General features: G+C 42.4%; 3 protein-coding genes across 3 annotated transcripts in view; 2 read left to right on the plus strand and 1 right to left on the minus strand.

Moving 5' to 3' along the window:
* The first annotated feature begins 3240 nt into the window (after nt 1-3240).
* On the plus strand, nt 3241-3957 carry LOC129766402 (uncharacterized). Its single transcript, XM_055766927.1, has one exon. The coding sequence runs from the start codon at nt 3241-3243 to the stop codon at nt 3955-3957; it is 717 nt and encodes a 238-aa protein (XP_055622902.1).
* Nucleotides 3958-4462: 505 nt separating this feature from the next.
* LOC129766403 (uncharacterized) lies at nt 4463-7357 on the plus strand. Its single transcript, XM_055766928.1, has one exon. It carries the CDS (start codon nt 4463-4465, stop codon nt 7355-7357), a length of 2895 nt encoding a protein of 964 aa, XP_055622903.1.
* A 3624-nt stretch (nt 7358-10981) lies between these two features.
* The window catches only part of LOC129766404 (homeobox protein Hox-C1a-like), a 202395-nt gene continuing 193954 nt past the window's right edge, over nt 10982-19422 (minus strand). The window contains exons 5-6 of the mRNA XM_055766929.1: nt 15665-15716; nt 10982-11079 (exon numbers count right to left, since the gene is read on the minus strand). Coding sequence (XP_055622904.1) covers nt 10982-11079; nt 15665-15716 — 150 coding nt within the window. The remainder of the gene's footprint in view (nt 11080-15664; nt 15717-19422) is intronic.

Consider the following 19422-nt stretch of genomic DNA (forward strand, 5'->3'; position numbering starts at 1 on the left):
TCCCTTTCGCCAGTCCCCTCTGGGCTGGTTTTATTGTGGCTCTTCACTGGGCTAGAGGCGAATGAACTGCAAAGTTTAAAGCCTCTTAAAAACAAAGAAACAAACAAACAAAAATATATTCATTACGATTTGTTCGCTCGTTGGATTCACATGCAGGTGTTTCTAACAAACACGAAGGCACCGAAGACTAGTGGAATAGTGGAAAAGCCGCCAAAAAGTTCGGCACGGCACAGAAGAATATCTCGGAAACCGACAAGAAGAAGGAGAAGGAAGCAAACGCTAAAAAGGGTCCTTTTCAGGTCCACAAAATCATCTTTAATCTAAAGAGTTTATTGTTTTGTTATCACTCGATATCTCCATCTTGTTCGGTTAAACCTTCTTGTTTAGCGAGTGCGTTTGCCACTCGCCACAGTTGGAAAATTTCTTCTCATCCAGCTTGGGACATGTTGTACTGTAAATTACATTTAATGCGACTTGCCGAAGCACCACTCAGTGTCGCATTAGAGATGATTTTAACCTGTAATTGAACATTTGCGATGACAGTGGTACAGCTTTCACAGTTGGAAAATTTCTTCCCATCCAGCTTGGGACATGTTGGGTCATAATTTGGACCCCCATAGAGTTTACAAAAATCCAATTATCTAATTATCGAACTAAAATTACTGTACTTTCAATCTGGAAGCAATTTAAGAATTGGTGAAAATTGAATAATCGAGAAAGTCCCCAACCATCAATAAGCTCAGCACAACTGCAAAATTCTCATACTCTTCATATCCAGGCAAACAAATTATGAAAAATCAATTTGTGTTTTATTATTATTTTGGATCATATTTTAGAATGCCTTGAACTGTATTTCGTAAACTCTTTTTTGAAAGGTTTAATGGCCCTGATAAGTGTTTTATGGAATGGTTCCAATTTAGAAAACTTTGTACTCGTGGTTTTGAAAAAAAAACCATTTCGAACGCCATCGATGCTGCCTTGTTCTGGATTTGCCACCAAAGCAGTTTGTATGAAGAACAAACTTTTATCTTCTGCTCGTCACTCGCTGAAACTGCCTATTCTTGTCTAGATGTCCACCGAACCGAATGTGGTCTGTTCTGAATGCGGATTTTCTTATCGTCGCGAACAGCTTTGCCAGCCAACTCGATCACTTCGGCGGCCGAAACTATATAACGCCGACTAGGTGGACTGGAGCACTGGTACTAACGCGCTCGGCATAGCGATTTTGCCTTTCCCTTCACTTTTCCTCCTTTGTCATGTCCAGACATGGCTGCTTGTGTTGGTTTGTTGATATGTTGTGATGCGAAACGATGTGGTGTATGATTTGGATGAGAATGATCGTTACGGCAGCGGAGCGGGGATTTTTAAGCTGACTGGCTGGCTCGAGAATTACGCATGTATGAGACTGCGACCAATGTTTCGTTCATATTTTTTTCTTTTTCCTTTCCAATCGGGTTCATTGTATTTCGCTGCTGCTCTGGTTGCCCGTTTTGGTCGGTACGATATGAGGAGCACAAAATGGACCAATCAAAAATTATGTGCCCATTTTTGATTGGTCCATTTTGTGCTTTTGGACAATGCTTGATATTTCACAATTATTCAATTATTTATCTCAAGAAAAATGAAATGTTATTCGTTATGATAGATGCGTAGATATATTTCCTATCAATTGATGCAAAAACCTTTGCGATCTATTGAGAAATGCTTGAGTTATAAGCGTTCCAAATCTTGCATTTTTACCTACTTGTTCAGTGCCTAGATTTTCATTTCACCCCCTATATCTTCCGGTTAGACGTAGTCCTACGTCAAAACTTATTCTACCGTGCAATTATAAAACCTAAATATAGAACTAGTTATTAAACTAGCATTGTAGTCAGCGCAGTTAAAAGGGTAATTTAAGCCATACCACTTCCAGAAGTTTCTTACACCAAATTTCTTAAACCTCACATACTAAAAACGTGGTGCTCAATTAGAGTTGGTGACCCTAACCCAACATTTCTTTAAGAAATTTGTTCGGATATCGGAAGTATGGCAGATCAAAATTCCCCTCGGAACTGCCAATCCTGTGAACGAACGGATTCGGCAGAATGCGAAATGGTCCAGTGTGACTTCTGCAAGCTGTGGGAGCACTTTGGATGCGCCGGTGTGGACGAGCAAATCCGACAGCCAAGCGCTACATATGCGTGTAAGCAGTGCTCAAAACCTGGACAATCCAGCAAAGATCATCTGCAAATTCCAGGGATCGGAACACGTTCTACAAAAGGATCCAAGGCGGGTTCAAAGGTAGGCTCCAAGAAAGGAAAGAAGAACCCAGGCCCACCAGATAGCGTGATCTCCAGTGTAAGGGCTGTATTGTTGTCAAAGCAGCTTAAACTCATCGAAGAAGAGAAAACGATGAAGGAACAAGCCCTGTTGGAAGATCAGGGTTCAGGAAACGGTTATTAGAAGAGGAAGAGCATCAGCTGGAAGAAAAGAATCGCCTCCGTGGCCGTAAACTGCAAGAGGAGTTGGAGATGAAGCGTAAGCAGCAGCAGATAAAAAAAGAATCATTTGAGAAGCGGCAGAGTATCATTCGGCAGATGGCAGAAGCGAGCAGTAGGAGTGGATCGGTCGTAAATTCCGGCCAGAAGGTGAAAGACTGGCTAGACGGTCAAAACCCTGGAAGATCAGATGGAAATGTACAAGGGAATTCAAACATACCCCTTACAAACCCGAATCCTGAAGACCCAGAACATCCGCTAACGGTAGTTCCTCAGAATCCTATTCAACCAACGCTTCCGGACATGTCGTTACCACAGGTGCCACCCCCTTCACCTCCGGTCGTAGGTCCTCTACAGAGTCTTCTCGCTTCATTGCCCAACCCATCTGTTCCAATCGGAGTACCCTCTACTGCACCAGTTCAACTGAGTAACCCGGTTCCAATACCGCAACCGGCGTCGACAGTTCCTGTTACCTCGATTCGAACACTATCGCAAACTCAAATCGCTGCGAGACAGGTACTAGGAAAGGACCTGCCTGTTTTCTGCGGAAACCCAGAGGATTGGCCCATTTTTATTAGTAACTTCGAACAGTCAACAACCACCTGCGGTTACTCGGACGCAGAAAATCTCGTTCGACTTCAGCGGTGGGAACGCTTTCGAATCGGTGAAAAGCCGATTGCTCCTGCCAGCTAGTGTACCGCACGTCATTCAGACCCTGCGTACGCTCTTCGGGAGACCGGATCTTCTCATCAGATCGATGATGAATAAAATCCAACAAGTTCCGGCACCCACGATCGAGCAACACGATCGGTTGGAGACTGTTATGCATTTCGGCATAGCAGTGCAGAATTTGGTTGACCATCTCAAAGCAGCGCAGCAGTTTAATCATCTAACGAATCCGGTACTCCTTCAGGAGTTAGTGGAAAAACTGCCAGGCTCATTACGACTCGATTGGGCAGTCTACAAAACCCATCGTCAACCCGTAACACTCGACACCTTCGGGAAATTCATGTCGGGTTTGGTGACAGCAGCAAGCGAAGTTTCCTACACCGTGCCGGGATTCAGCGTTCAGAAACACACCACAAATTATGAAAGCAGAACCATCAAACCGAAGGGTGGAAATACTGGTATAATTCAAGCTCATCTTGCAGATAAAACTCCAGCGTCTACGTCCAGCAGCACTCCAGCTAGCACGAAACCCGGCAAGGTATGCCTCTCGTGCGGTCGTGCGGGCCATCGTGTGTCTGAGTGCCATCAGTTCAATGGTGCCAGTGTAGATGAACGCTGGAAGTTAGTTAAACAGAAGGCCCTCTGCAGAACATGCCTGAATAATCACGGCAAATGGCCTTGTCGTTCTTGGAAAGGTTGCGAGGTTGACGGATGCCGTCAGAAGCATCATACACTTTTACACTCGTCTTCTTCTTTCGAGCAAATAAACGTTTCATCCAGCCATGTTACTTCCGGTGAATCCCAGTAGCCACTCTTCCGCATTCTTCCTGTCATTTTATATGGCAACAATTCCTCGCAAATTATATTTGCCTTTATTGACGAGGGTTCGTCGTACACTCTACTGGACGAAACCGTTGCGAAAGAACTGGGTGTCAATGGGAAGACTTACTTACTTTGAAGTGGACGGGAAATGTTACACGAGTCGAGCCAAAATCACAATGCGTGCAGCTCGACATCTCCGGTAAAAAAATTAGCTCCCGATACACCCTTTCCAATGTTCGTACGGTGAGTCGTCTCGTGCTTCCTACGCAAAGTATAAAGTATCAGGACCTAGCAAATCGTTTTCCTCATTTGCGTGGGCTCCCGCTTAGTGACTATGAGTTGGTCGAGCCCAAATTATTGATTGGTCTAGATAACTTGAGGTTATGCGTGCCTCTGAAACTACGTAAGGAGGACCCTCCCATCCTATTGGAGCGAAATGTCGACTGGGGTGGAGCATTTATGGGTATGTTCCAAATCAAGCAACGAATTCGATGATTATCGGGTTCCACGTTGGAACAGTCTCGGATCGTGATCGTGAGTTGAATCAACAGCTTCGTGACTACTTCACACTGGAGGATGCTGGAGTTGCTGAGGCGCATCAAGTTCATGAGTCGAAGGACGAGCAACGTGCAATACAACTGCTACGAGAGACAACACGACGCACAGCAGATGGATCGAAATTCGAAACCGGTCTGCTATGGAGTACTGATGAACCAAACTTTCCAGACAGTTACCCCATGGCCGTCCGTCGTCTGGAGTCTCTAGAACGTCGTCTTCAACGAGATCCAGAACTGAAGGAGCGCGTACATGAACAGATCTCGGATTACGAAAGCAAAGGATATGCACATCGAGCGAGCTTGGCCGAATTGACTTCTGTTGAGGCTAACCGTGTGTGGTATCTTCCTCTAGGCGTCGTGACAAACCCTCGGAAGCCCGGTAAAGTACGCCTAATCTGGGATGCGGCAGCTAAAGTGGGTGGAGTCTCATTCAACTCCCGACTCCTGAAGGGACCTGACCTACTGGCGCCACTTGCAATGGTCTTATGTCAGTTCCGCCAATACCCTGTGGCTGTAAGTGGTGACGTCATGGAAATGTTCCACCAGATTAAAATTCATTCTCCTGATTGTCAATCACAACGCTTCATATTCCGAAATCGACCAGTAGATCAACCTCAAGTTTACGTCATGGACGTAGCCACATTTGGATCATCCTGCTCCCCGGCGTCAGCGCAGTACGTCAAAAATCTCAACGCAGATGAGTTCGCCAGTGAGTATCCGAGAGCCGCAGTAGCCATCAAGAACAAACATTATGTTGATGACTACTTGGACAGCTTCGAGACCACCGACGAAGCGATTGCGGTGGCGAATGAAGTGAAACTTGTACACTCCAGAGGAGGTTTCACTCTTCGCAGCTTCTTATCCAACGAACCTGAAGTTCTGCAAGGAGTAGGAGAAACAATTACGGAGAAAGAACCCAAAAACCTACATTTGGAACGTGATGGGAAATGCGAGTCGGTGCTAGGGATGAAGTGGATTCCGCATGATGACGTGTTCATCTACGCCTTCGGTACGCGAGAGGATCTACAGCACATTTTGGAAAATGGTCACATCCCAACTAAACGCGAGGTAGTCAGAGTGGTCATGAGCCTATTTGATCCGCTAGGTCTCATCGCTTTCCTACTCATTCACGGCAAAATATTTATCCAAGAATTATGGGCAGCAGGGATAGAGTGGTATCAAGAATTTCCACACGATCTCAACGAACGCTGGCGACAATGGGTGGCTTTACTCCAACAATTAGACTCACTCCGCATACCACGATGCTACTTCCGCTCAACGAAGGACTACTCTCATTTACAAATCCACCTATTCGTGGATGCAAGCGAATCCGCATATTCTTACGTGGTATACTTTCGCTTGGAAAACGACGACACAACACAGGTGAAACTCGTCGGTGCCAAAACAAAAGTAGCACCGCTGAAGACGCTCTCCATACCTCGACTCGAACTAAAGGCAGCAGTTTTGGGCGCTCGATTTATGGAAACTGTTCAAAAACAGCACACGTACACAGTAAGTCAACGGTTCTGCTGGAGTGATGCCAGTACCGTTCTAGCGTGGGTACGCTCCACCGATCATCGGCGCTACCACAAATTCGTAGCCGTTCGAATAGGAGAGATTCTTTCTTCTACGCAACAGTCAGAATGGCGGTGGGTGCCATCCAAGCAAAACATTGCGGATTTTGCTACCAAGTGGAGGAATGGTATGCCTGTGACAATCGACAACCCCTGGTTCCAGAGACCGGCCTTCCTCTACGAGCCAGAAGAACGTTGGCATAAGCAGCGAACAATCGTCCCAACAGAAGAAGAGCTTCGGCCAACTCGTTTCCACGCCACCCACTTCGCTCCGAACATGGTATTCGAGAGGTTCAATAGATGGACCAAAATGCATAGAGTAGCCGCATATGTTTTCCGAGGCATCGAAAATTTTCGCAGGTGTCGATCGAAGGATAAACTTGAACTCGGAAACCTTACCAGCGAAGAACTTCGACGGGCCGAGGAAGAACTGCTGAAAACCGCTCAAACCGTGTATTACACGGACGAAATCAACAAACTCGTCAAGACTCAAGGGTCACCAGAGAATCACCACGTCACCGTAGACAAATCCAGCCCTATCTACACCAAGTGTCCATTCCTGGATGAGAACGGCGTTCTGCGTAGCCGTGGTCGAATTGGTGCTGCACCGTATGCACCGACCGAAGCTAAGTTTCCGATCATTCTTCCCAACCAACATTTAATCACTTTCCTCATTGTAGACTGGTATCATCGCCGCTTCCGTCATGCCAACCGAGAGACCATCTTCAATCAAATCCGCCAGCGCTTCGAAATACCTGCCCTAAGACGACTGTTGGATAAAGTTGAACGCTCATGTACTTTCTGCAGGGTAACCAAGGCGATGCCAAGATCTTCAGCGATGGCTCCGCTTCCCGAGATGCGTCTGACAGCATTCACTCAACCCTTTACGTTCACCGGGTTGGACTATTTCGGTCCGATGCTTGTGAAGGTTGGCACGAGCAACGTAAAACGCTGGGTGGCTCTATTCACATGCCTGACGATTAGAGCGATACATATGGAGATTGTGCACTCGCTAAGCACCGAATCTTGTATTATGGCAGTACAACGCTTCGTCGCACGCAGAGGCCTTCCCAGAGAATTTTGGACTGATAATGCTACCTGCTTCCAAGGTACCAGCAATGAACTGAAAGCACATAGGGTGCAAGTAACAAAGCTCTATCTGAGAAGTTCACTACAACAAGCACCACCTGGAAGTTCATCCCCCAAGCTGCTCCACACATGGGTGGAGCGTGGGAGAGACTCGTTCGATCGGTGAAGGTGGCGATAGGATCAGTTTTGAACGTCCTGCGGAAGCCAGATGATGAGACATTCGAGACGATCATCTTGGAGGCAGAAGGAATGATAAACTCCAGACCACTTACTTTCATTCCGTTGGAATCCGCGGATCAGGAGGCCCTGACTCCCAACCATTTTTTGTTGGGAAATTCTTCTGGGACAAAGTTCCTGCCTACTGAACAGATGGACAACCGTTGCACACTACGAAGCAACTGGAAATTGGGCAGGTACATCACGGATGAACTCTGGCGCAGATGGCTCAAGGAATATCTCCCGATGATCACACGGAGATGCAAGTGGTTCGAGGACGTGAAGAATCTAGAGACCGGTGACTTAGTACTGGTAGTTGACGGGGCGGCGAGGAACCAGTGGATACGAGGAAGAATTGAGCGAGTTTTCCCAGGACGAGACGGTAGAGTGCGGCAAGCGCTGGTGCGGACATCGTCGGGGGTCTTACGCAGACCAGTAGTGAAATTAGCTGTTTTGGACGTCGAGTTGAACAGTAAACCTGCTGCCGATGCTCCTAGAGTTGTGGCCTCTCACCGAGGTTTACGGGCGGGAGTATGTTACGACGAGACCCCTCATCGCAGCAACGCCTCACGCTACGACGTGGCGTCAGCTGTCAACAAGTGACATGGCGATAGAAGAATGCCATGTAACGCTACTGGGTCATAAAAGGATGGAACAAAAGAATTATTAAAAAAGACGGGTGGGTAATGTCGGGGACATAACCGGAGTGACGTAGGACTATACAAAGGGGACAGCTTTTGTTAAATATATATTTTAAATATATTGTTTTATTTTCTTCTCCTACGTGAATACCTACCTATCTACCTGAAAAATGGATTAGTTTACTGTTTACTCTTTATGAATATGTTGATGGTTCTGAAAAGAACCTTTGGTGTTGTGTTTTGGTTATCACTCGATATTCTCATCTTGTTCGGTGAAACCATCCTGTTTAGCTATTGCGTTTGCCACTCGCCACAGCTTTCACAGTTGGAAAATTTCTTCCCATCCAGCTTGTGACATATTGTTCAGTAAATTACATTTAATGCGACGTGCCGGAGAAACACTTTGCCACTCACTGAAACTAATTGTTGCCTTGATGAGCGCCGAACCGAAGCTGCTCTGTTCTTGATGCGGGTTTTCAAATTGTCGTGAGCAGCTTTGCAAGCCAACTCGAGCACTCCGACGGCCGAAACTCTATAATCCCTGTTAGGTATACTGGTGCTCCGGCACCAATCCGTTCGGCCTTTACCCTTGCGGAGCAATCAGTGAATGCGACCAACAGGGAACTGGACACTTGCACGGTTCGAGTGGGACTTTGCCTTTCCCTTAACTTGTCCTCCTTTGTTACGTCCACGATGCCGATACCGTACAACCACACGGGTTTACGGTTTGAAAGAAAATAAGATATTTTTTTGGGGTCCGCGTGTTTTATACTCTAGCGGTACACACTCACAGGATAGAGACAAATCGGCAGACTCAGCCAGAGGGGCGAGTCCAACGAATGAGCGTTAAAAGGGAGCGATGGCAAAAAAATACATTCATTACGATTTGTTCGCTCGTTGGATTCACATGCAGGCTAAAAAGGGTCCTTTTCAGGATCACAAAATTATCTTCAATCTAAAGAGTTTATTGTTTTGTTATTACTCGATATCCCCATCTTGTTCGGCTAAACCTTTCTGTTTAGCGATTGCATTTGCCACTCGCCACAGCTTTCACAGTTGGAAAATTTCTTCCCATCCAGCTTTGTGACATGTTGTACAATAAATTACATTCAATGCGACGTGCCGAAGCGCCACTCAGTGTCGCATTGGAGGCGATTTTAACCTGTAATTGAACATTTGCGATGACAGTGGTACAGTGTCGACTTTCAATGTGGGGTCATAATTTGGATCTCTATGTTTACAAAAATGTCCAACTAAATAAGTCGCATTACATGTCCGTTCAATTAGCTAAATGTCGAACTAATTGTAAATTACTGTACTTTCAATCTGGAAACAATTTAAGAATTGGTGAAAATTGAATAATCAGGAAAGTCCCCAACTATCAATAAGCTCAGAACAACTGTCAAATTCACATACTCATCAGATCCTGGCAAACAAATTATGAAAAAATCAATTTGTGTTTTATTATTATTTTGGATAATGTTTTAGAAAGCATTGAACTGTATTTCCTAAACTCTTTTTTGGAAGGTTTAATGGCCCTGAAAAGCGCCTTGTTTTATGGAATGGTTCCAATTTAGAAAACTTTGTACTCGTGGTTTTGAAAAAAACCATTTCGAACGCCCTCGATGCCGCCTTGTTCTGGATTTGCCACCAAAGCAGTTTGTATAAAGAACAAACTTTGTTCTTCTGCTACCTGCTGCCGTTTTGCGATTGCGTTTGCCACTCGCCACTCGCTGCAACTGCCTGTTGTTGTCTTGATGTCCACCGAACTGAATGTGTTCTGTTCCGAATGCGGGTTTTCTTATCGCCGCGAGCAGCTTTGCCAGCTTACTCGATCCCTTCGGCGGCTGAAACTATATAGCGCCGGCTAGGTGGACTGGTGTACTGGTACTAACGCGCTCGGCCTAGCTACCCTTGCGGGGAACTCCAGATCAACACGGTTCGAGCGGGATTTTGCCTTTCCCTTCACTTTTCCTCCTTTACCATGTCCAGACATGGCTGCTTGGGTTGGTTTGTTGATGTGTTGTGATGCGAAGCGATGTGGTGTACGGTTTGAATGAGAATGATCGTTACGGCAGCGGAGCGGGGATTTTTAAGCTGACTGGCAGGCTCGAGAATTACGCATGTGTGAGACTGCGACCAATGTTTCGTTCATTGTTTTCTTTTTCCTTTCCAATCGTGCTTCATTCTATTTCGCTGCTGCTCTGGTTGCCCGTTTTTGTCGGTACGATTTGAGGAGCACAAAATGGACCAATCAAAAATGGGCACATAGTGCATTTTGACAATGCTTGATATTTCACAATTATTCAATTATTTATCTCATGAAAAATGAAATGTTATTCGTTATGATAGATGCGTAGATATATTTCCTATCGATTGATGCAAAAACCTTTGCGATCTATTGAGAAATGCTCGAGTTATAAGCGTTCCAAATCTTGCATTTTTTCCTACTTGTTCAGTACCTAGATTTCCATTTCACCCCCTATATCTTCCGGTTAGACGTAGTCCTACGTCAAAATGATCAGAAGGCTTTGAGTGTACCAGTACAACATTTATTCTTATTCTAATTATTTATATATTTTCCTAAGTTCCTAAATCTAAAACTTATTCTACCGTGCAATTATAAAACCTAAATATAGAACTAGTTATTAAACTAGCATTGTAGTCAGCGCAGTTAAAAGGGTAATTTAAGCCATACCACTTCCAGAAGTTTCTTACACCAAATTTCTTAAACCTCACATACTAAAAACGTGGTGCTCAATTAGAGTTGGTGACCCTAACCCAACAGTTTTCATTTTACCCCCCATATATTCCGGTTAGACGTAGTCCCACGTCAAAAAAAACATTGTGCAAGCATGTTTTTGAGTTTTTTCTTCGTTTTATTTATCAAATATCTTCTCAGTTTTCGCGACAATTTTTTTTTGAGTAGATCTTTACGACGTTGGACGTGTTCGCCGATTCAATCCCTCCATCTCCTCTAACGATCGCTTCGAGTACTGGGCCGACGCCAGACCCGGCAAGAACACCGCGTCTTCGTGGTATTTCTTGATGAACGACGCAATTTCCGGCAAGCACTTCGAACTATAAATTTCTCCGTTCACGGCCAGCCCGAAGCTAGAGAAGAGCGGATTCGACATCCCTTTCTCGCTGATTGGCAGCCACAGCAGCACCTTCTAGGGGCACTTTGTGTGTGAAGTGGCCCTTCATCTGCGGGTTGTTATGGACGGTTAACCAATCCAGAGTGGCCTTAGCGTAATGGCACGAAACTCGGTCCGACCAGAAAACAATATCTTCAGTCTCATGGTAAAGGGTGTGTCACATCAAATTGCATCACGGAAAAAACGCTGTAGAAATTCGCCCAGTAGACCGATCCTTTAGACAGTAAAATAAAAACTATTAAACAACTTTTGGCATTTTCTTTTTATTCATACTTCGAGCCCAAGCCCGTATGCCCGCACCTTCCTCTTTACCCCGTCCATAAGGTTCTGTACAACGTCAGGTTGTAGTTTTTTTTTAACAGAAATCCATTTTCTCTTCAAGTCCGCCTCCGATTTGACAACTTTTGGGCTCTTCCGGAGGGCCTGCTTCATAATCGCCCAATATTTCTCTATTGGGCGAAGCTCCGGCGCGTTGGGCGGGTTCATTTCCTTTGGCACGAAGGTGACCCCGTTGGCTTCGTACCACTCCAACACGTTCTTTGAATAGTGGCACGAAGCGAGATCCGGCCAGAAGATGGTCGGGCCCTCGTGCTGCTTCAATAGTGGTAGTAAGCGCTTCTGTAGGCACTCCTTAAGGTAAACCGGTCATCACGAAGGGGGCGCTCCGCTTTCCGCAAGAGCAGATCGCTTGCCACACCATGTACTTTTTGGCAAACTTGGATAGTTTCTGCTTGCGAATCTCCTCCGGAACGCTGAATTTATCCTCTGCGGAGAAGAACAACAGGCCCGCCAGCTGACGAAAGTCCGCTTTGACGTAGGTTTCCGTCGTCCATTACCAGGCAATGCGGCTTCGTCAGCATTTCGGTGTACAGCTTCCGGGCTCGCGTCTTCCCCACCATGTTTTGCCTTTCGTCGCGGTTAGGAGCCTTCTGAACCTTGTATGTACGCAGGCCCTCCCGCTGCTTGGTCCGCTGGACGAATGAACTTGACAAATTCAGCTTATTGGCGACATCCCGGACCGAACTTCTCGGATCACGTCTAAACTGCTTAACTACGCGCTTGTGATCTTTTTCACTGACGGAGCATCCATTTTTGCCGTTCTTCACCTTCCGGTCGATGGTTAGGTTCTCGAAGTATCGTTTTAGTACTCTGCTGACCGTGGATTGGACGATTCCCAGCATCTTACCGATGTCCCGATGTGAGAACTCCGGATTCTCGAAATGAGTGCGCAGGATTAATTCACGACGCTCTTTTTCGTTCGACGACATTTTTCCAAATTTACGAAAAATTGACAGTGAAGCATGGCCAACGTGATCTATACACTCTTATCTGATTATAAGCAAAAGCTGAAGATATAATTCCTAAAAATTAAATTTCTACAGCGTTTTTTCCGTGATGCAATTTGATGTGACACACCCTTTACAAAAGCTATGGTTATATGAAAGTAATACATTGAAGCACATGTTTAGTAAATACGGTACCTACGTGTTAGTGTCACCGGAGCCAAAATTCAATAGATACCAATTTTATTGTTCGCACGGGGGGTTCGTTCTATAGTTATCTTCTGTATTGTGTTGTCTTGTTGTTTTCAGCGTTTTATTTTATTTTTTAGAGCTACGTATTGCATATTTGTAAGCGTATTTGGGATTTACGGCATTCAAGTATTAGCGCCACCGAAGCGCAATTTTCATTATGAATTTATTTTTCGCGATGAAATTTATTCTAGAGTGGATGTAATACTTATGACAGACATATAACTGTACTAGCGTTGTTCTTCGAGAATTGTGTGTCTGTCACCATGTTCAGCGCTAGAACCATGCAAGCAACTCGGTACAATCGTTGTACCTGTACGGACCTATTTTACCGCTGTACATGGCTACAGTTGTACTGTGCGCAGCGCCATAGACGGTTAGTGGTGGGTAGCATGAACAAACCGAATCAAAGCACTTGGCAAACGTTCTTTTCATTGACTTTCTCTTGAGTTATTAACTCAGATTTTAAACTTGTTTGTTATGTTTGTTAGTTTGAACGCTAAATAAAAACATTTTTCATTGAAATATCTGGTGAAAATCGGAAAAAAATGTGATTGACATACGGTACAATGTACAACCAAAGTATGTCTGTCATGGTAAGCAAGCAAACCTGTGTACCACCGATTGCGCGGTTAGTTTGAAACATAGGAGACGATCCTTCAGTTTGGATTTTTGCTTCGAAATATGAGTGACGCTCCGATGGCATACCGCAAATCCAAAATACGTATACTTAGCACTAAAATAGCGAAACAGTGCAAACAACAACAATACAAAAAATTACTGAGTGTCCGTGCGAAATATAAAATTTCTATCTATTGAATTTCGGCTCTGGTAACGCTAATACGTAAGTACCGTAAATACTTATCTGAAGTCTCTTATAATCTCTTATAATCTATCAAGTTATAGATATGCTGCATATAATCTCACAAAGTTCTACATCACTGCTTTTCAGGTAGAAATAATTCCGACCAGTACGATACCCATGTCCAAATTTAATACGACCGCAAATGGTTTATAACACACAAATTTAACATAGGTAGTGCGGACTCAATCAAAACGGCTGTCAAAAAAGCTGAGACGAGACATGACAATAGGGGGCCGATTCCGGACCACTTTTTCTGTCAAATTCGGACCACTCACAACTAGGCTTCTGATTGGTTGATGAGGAAAATAATTTTCGAAGATAAATATACAAGAATGGGATTTCCAACTGTTCCCAAAAATATTAAAAATTGAATAATGGTTGCATTTACATTTCAATTTAGTGAAAAATTATACTATCGATTCCCTATATATTGTTTCTTTTACGTCCTCTTTTCTGTTCTTTGGAGAAAGGGAAACTTTGCATCGCAAGTTTCACCCCCACACCTTTTTGCGATTCTCCTGGCATCTAGCATAGCATAATAGAGGCGGCCTAGCAGAGAAGAGCATTCAATTATTTTAGTAATGCATTAACAATCAAATTAGAAACATACATACAAAAAAACCTGAATAAACGCTATGTTATAATAACGGAATTTATAATTTTATCAATATTTCAGTACTATTAGTATTTTAATGATAGCAGGGTTGAATTATAGGGTCTTATTCCCGTATACACTTCACGGTGAAAACGAAATGTAGTGTATCTGCGATGACAACAGTACGGTGTCGACATCTGAATACAAAATTAATTTTCAACAAGGCTTATTACTCTATCAGAATAGCCGACCAGAAGGCAGTTTTAAATTGCTAAAATCTGAACCATTTTTTTTTCTTGGCGTTATTTATCCACTTGAAGCACGTCTTTCTTACGTTACTTACTTAACCTATTTTCTATACACTTTCTGATATTTCCGCTAAAACTAATCATTATAATGTCAAATTATTTTCAGATAAAATTTTTGTGAGATTATTTTACCACAAGAAGAAAACAAAGTTTTCCATTCACATTGAATGCTAATTTGATACGGAGAAGTTAATATTTATTCATAATTTCTATTCGAAAAATGTTCATTCTAAAAACCCATCATCATCTCCGACGCTTCTTTAACTCGTAAAAAGAAGTTCAATGACATGTCGATCATTTCGTTTTCATCGTGAAGTGTATACGGGAATAAGGCCCATAGTCTCTTGATATATAAAATGAACCATAAATTTAACTCATGTATTTCAACACATCATACTCGTGCTATCAATTCTACGTTTTCAAGTTTTCTTTGCTCTCTCCACATTTCATTATTTTTTTTGCGTGCCAATATAAGAAATATCAAAATTGTTTAACATATGCAACATTCGGCTGAATAATTGATACAAAAAAAGGTACAACTCAGAAAATACATGATACGAAGAACACATGTTTCTCTCATGGGAAAATAATCTTCTGAAATTTTATAATATTTGGCAACCTTCATATCTCGCTTCCCTGTTATCTAGCACTTGATCAACGAAAATGTAGAAAGAAGAGTAAGAAGCCAGTTCCCAGCAAACATTAAATCGTATAACAAGCGTATATACAACATCATATGCCCTAAAATTTGATTGACATATAATGCGCCTAAGTGGCATATGCATGCAAAAGTGGAGGCCATATACATACATGACAAATGCTTACCGAATTTGTTTGGATGAATATGCAACTTTGACCGGCTATAATAGCGATTATGTTGAATTGAATTGCGATCTAATATGAATATATTCATGAATTGTCAAAGCACCAAATACGACTTGTGCCATACTCATATACGATTTATTACAGACATAGAAAAAACCAAGTGCGCAAAATATTTTCGTGAAATGTTTATTATAGCCTCAAGAATCGCCATTTTTATATATGAGTATTTATGTTGTGGAAATAATAATTGTTTGATTGATTTGTGTTGGGAGTGGAATATGAATGTTTAAAATGGCACAGACTGATGTTTGGTGAAAACTGCTGCGATGTGGATTCGAACTCCGGTCGTCTGGATTATCATCCACCAGCTATCTCGCGCGGCTATCTGAAATTTAATTCAACAGTAGTTAAAACTTTCGAGTGCATCAGCATTTCATTGACATTTCAATATGATGTAATATGTTCTTTATTATGATCTAATATGATTTACTGTTTCATGATTTTCTTCAGCGTGCAACACGATTTACTACAGTACTGAATCGATTTAAATTATACGCTTATACGACACACAAACTGCATCAGCGTAATATACGCATATGATGCGGATTAAATATATTTCACGACAATGCACATCATAAAATTGATGTTTATTATACCGAATTGCGACTTAATTTGATAATGGTATATAAAATCGAGTTTTTACATTTTATGCGATTTCAAATATATTTGATTGATATTATATGAGATTATGATTTATTCGGATTTCTTGTAAGACTTGGCACGTGCAAAATTATACGATTTAATGTTTGCTGGGTTGTCACGTCTTGTCTTAGCAAAAAAGATCCAATTGAAATGTCAAAAAAGGTCCAACGAACAGGAGTGTTATTTTTCTTATGATAATCAACATTATAAAAGAGGTATTGTTATCAAAGGCAAAAATAATTAAGCTTATAAAATGAACAAACTACATTTTCCGTCAATTGACCATTGCATCTTTGGAAGAGCATCTCATATTGCAAGGTATCAGAAACTGACAGAATAACAACCTGCGAATAATGCTTAATTCACTCCAAGATTTTATTGTGGGAGCAAAATACGACATTGGCGAATTTTAATACGTACAAACATAGGAAAAGTGAAATGGACGTTTTTTTCTAACGTGAAAACAGCTTCGCTAGCGAAGCTGACCAAATGAAATCCGCGTAGTTATGATCCGCTAGTGCTAGTAAACGGTAAAGCAATCTGCACTTCGTGTTGATGATGGACGTAATCTTCTGAGTCAACTACCTGCTTAATTGTGGAGAAGACATTACGGTTTCTAACGAGGTTTGTTTTCGGTTGAAATGTGACGATGTATTTCTATCAAAATAATCATAAAAATGTGTATGAAAGGTTTGCTACGCTTTTGGTTTTCAATAATTCAAACATCGTACATACTCCACAGATACGGGAACTCGTTATTCAGAACTAGTTTGTCTCAAAAATCGACCCAGCGCGTTAGTAAAAACGTTTCCGAGGGTATACTATAAATGTCTTTTAACGTTATTTTTCACAGACTCATTAATACTTTGTTCATCGCGATGCACTTAAGACTGTCTTCTGTACATCATTGATATTTTGTATATGTGTATTTTGTATATATATACAGCCTTTTCATGCCAAACCGATGTAGTGATTCTCAGATTTCGATGAAAAGTGGTAGTTTTGTTCTTTATTGCAACACATTAGACCTGTTTTTTTTTTATTTTAGGGTGACCATTTCTATTTTAGGGTGTTCCGGAAAATAATTTTTTCCCACTTTTTCCCGAAACTATTTTCAAAAATTCATAACTTTAGAACCACTGAATCGATTTAGATTTAGATATATTAGGCTGTCAAAAAAGTCCTGCGGTATTTCCGCGTGGTGCCGTTGTAAGCGCGTAGTTCTAGTTGTATTCATTGTATCGAGTCGTACTATAACTTGTTGGAAAGGTATTTACATAGTCCTTGACAGTGTTTTGTTTGGTTAAGTCGTTCGTGAGTTATAGTGTCGCAAATATAGAGCAAAATAAAAAGAAAATCCGACATATTTTACAGTACTACTATGACAAAAGCAAAAATGCATCTCAAGCTGCCAATAAAATTTGTGCAGTTTATGGACCCGATACAGTTTCCATTTCCACCGCACAACGATGGTTTCAACGTTTTCGTTCTGGTGTAGAGGTCGTCGAAGATGCGCCACGCTCCGGAAGGCCTGTCGTCGAAAATTGCGACAAAATCGCTGAATTAGCCGAGAAAGACCGGCATAGTAGGAGCCGTAGCATCGGCCAAGAGCTGGGGATAAGTCATCAAACCGTTATTAAACATTTGAAGAAGCTTGGATTCACAAAGAAGCTCGATGTATGGGTGCCACACACGTTGACGCAAAAAAACATCTTTGACCGTATCGATGAAAAGTGGGTTACTTACGATGACGTGAAGCGCAAACGGTCGTGGTCGAAGCCCGCTGAAGCGGCTCAGACGGTGGCCAGGCCCTCATTAACGGCCAGGAAGGTTCTGCTGTGTGTTTGGTGGGATTGTCAAGGAATAATCTATTATGAGCTGCTTCCCTATGGCCAAACGCTCAATTCGGACCTGTACTGCCATGAAGAAGAGGCCATCTTTGATAAACAGAGGCCGCATTGTCTTCCATCAGGACAACGTCAGGCCACATACTTCTTTGGTGACGCGCCAGAAGCTCCGGGAGCTCGGATGGGAGGTTCTTTTGCATCCGCCGTATAGTCCGGACCTTGCACCAAGTGACTACCACCTGTTTTTGTCCATGGCGAACGAGCTAGGTAGTCAGAAGTTAGCCACAAAAGAGGCCTGTGAAAATTGGCTATCCGAGTTTTTTGCCAATAAGGAAGCGAGCTTCTATAACAGGGGTATTATGAAGTTGGCATCTCGTTGGGAACAAGTCATCGAACAAAACGGTGCATATTCGACTTAAAACAGATGATTGTAACTAATTTTATGAACAAATGAAAATTCAAAAAAAATACCGCAGGACTTTTTTGACAGCCTCAAATATATAATTGAAGCCAATGAGCTGGTTTTTTAAAAAAATTAAAAAAATATTGAACTTGCAAAAAAATGGATTTAATTTTTGTAATTATCGATTGCAGTTGTTCGTTATTGTTTTCATGGCTTTGGACTAGAGAGCGCTATATTTTTTATGTTTTTCTTGAAAGCTGAGATGTTTTACATGACATATCTCGATTCCACAGATGCTATTTTTTCGTTTTTGAGATATGGATTTTTTAAAGTTAACCGATGGTCCAAAAAATATTTTTTGACGTAGGACTACGTCTTTCATTTCTATACCGGGGTGTAAAATCAAAGTTTCGAAAACGAAAGCGTTACGCCGGAGACCGAGATTTTGAGCGTTAATAGCTCCTAAACAACTGAACGAAATGGTATGATAAACAATTCATTCGAAAGATAAAATGTCTACGCGTTATATACTTGTTACTTTTTGATCCAAAAACTTGTTTCAATAGTCTTAAAATTGCTTTCAAAACAGGCTATTGAAATCACCAATCGGTATATAAGCGAGCGGCGCTCGGAAATCCACTCAGTTCTAATTGAACAGCGATTGGAGCATGTTGTCGCTGTTGCGGTGAAGCTCTTTATTTATCATGAAAGCGCGGAAGAACGGTGTCACCAAGAGCCTGTTTGTGCACCCTATGCCAGAAGGGAATCTATCAGGAGGAGAGTGATGCCACAAACGGTTCCCTGGGAAGACATCGCTACACACACATACACGCGCGGCTATTAACAGGTGGTTATCGAGTTGGCATTAACCACTGGTGGGCTTCCAGTATCGAGGAAAATGTGGAAATATCTAATCGTTACTGAGAATAATCTGCCAGTTCCTCTGGGAATTTTCCAAATATATTCATGTGAAAGAGTTTAATTGAATGTTTTCTATCCATGTTACACTGTGACCAAATATGTTTCAATCAAGTGCTATTAACAGGTGGTTATCGAGTTGGCATTAACCAATGGTGGGCTTCCAGTATCGAGGAAAATGTGGAAATATCTAATCGTTACTGAAAATAATCTGCCAGTTC

This window comes from Toxorhynchites rutilus, chromosome 2, assembly GCF_029784135.1.
Source record: "Toxorhynchites rutilus septentrionalis strain SRP chromosome 2, ASM2978413v1, whole genome shotgun sequence".
Taxonomy (NCBI): Eukaryota; Metazoa; Arthropoda; class Insecta; order Diptera; family Culicidae; genus Toxorhynchites; species Toxorhynchites rutilus.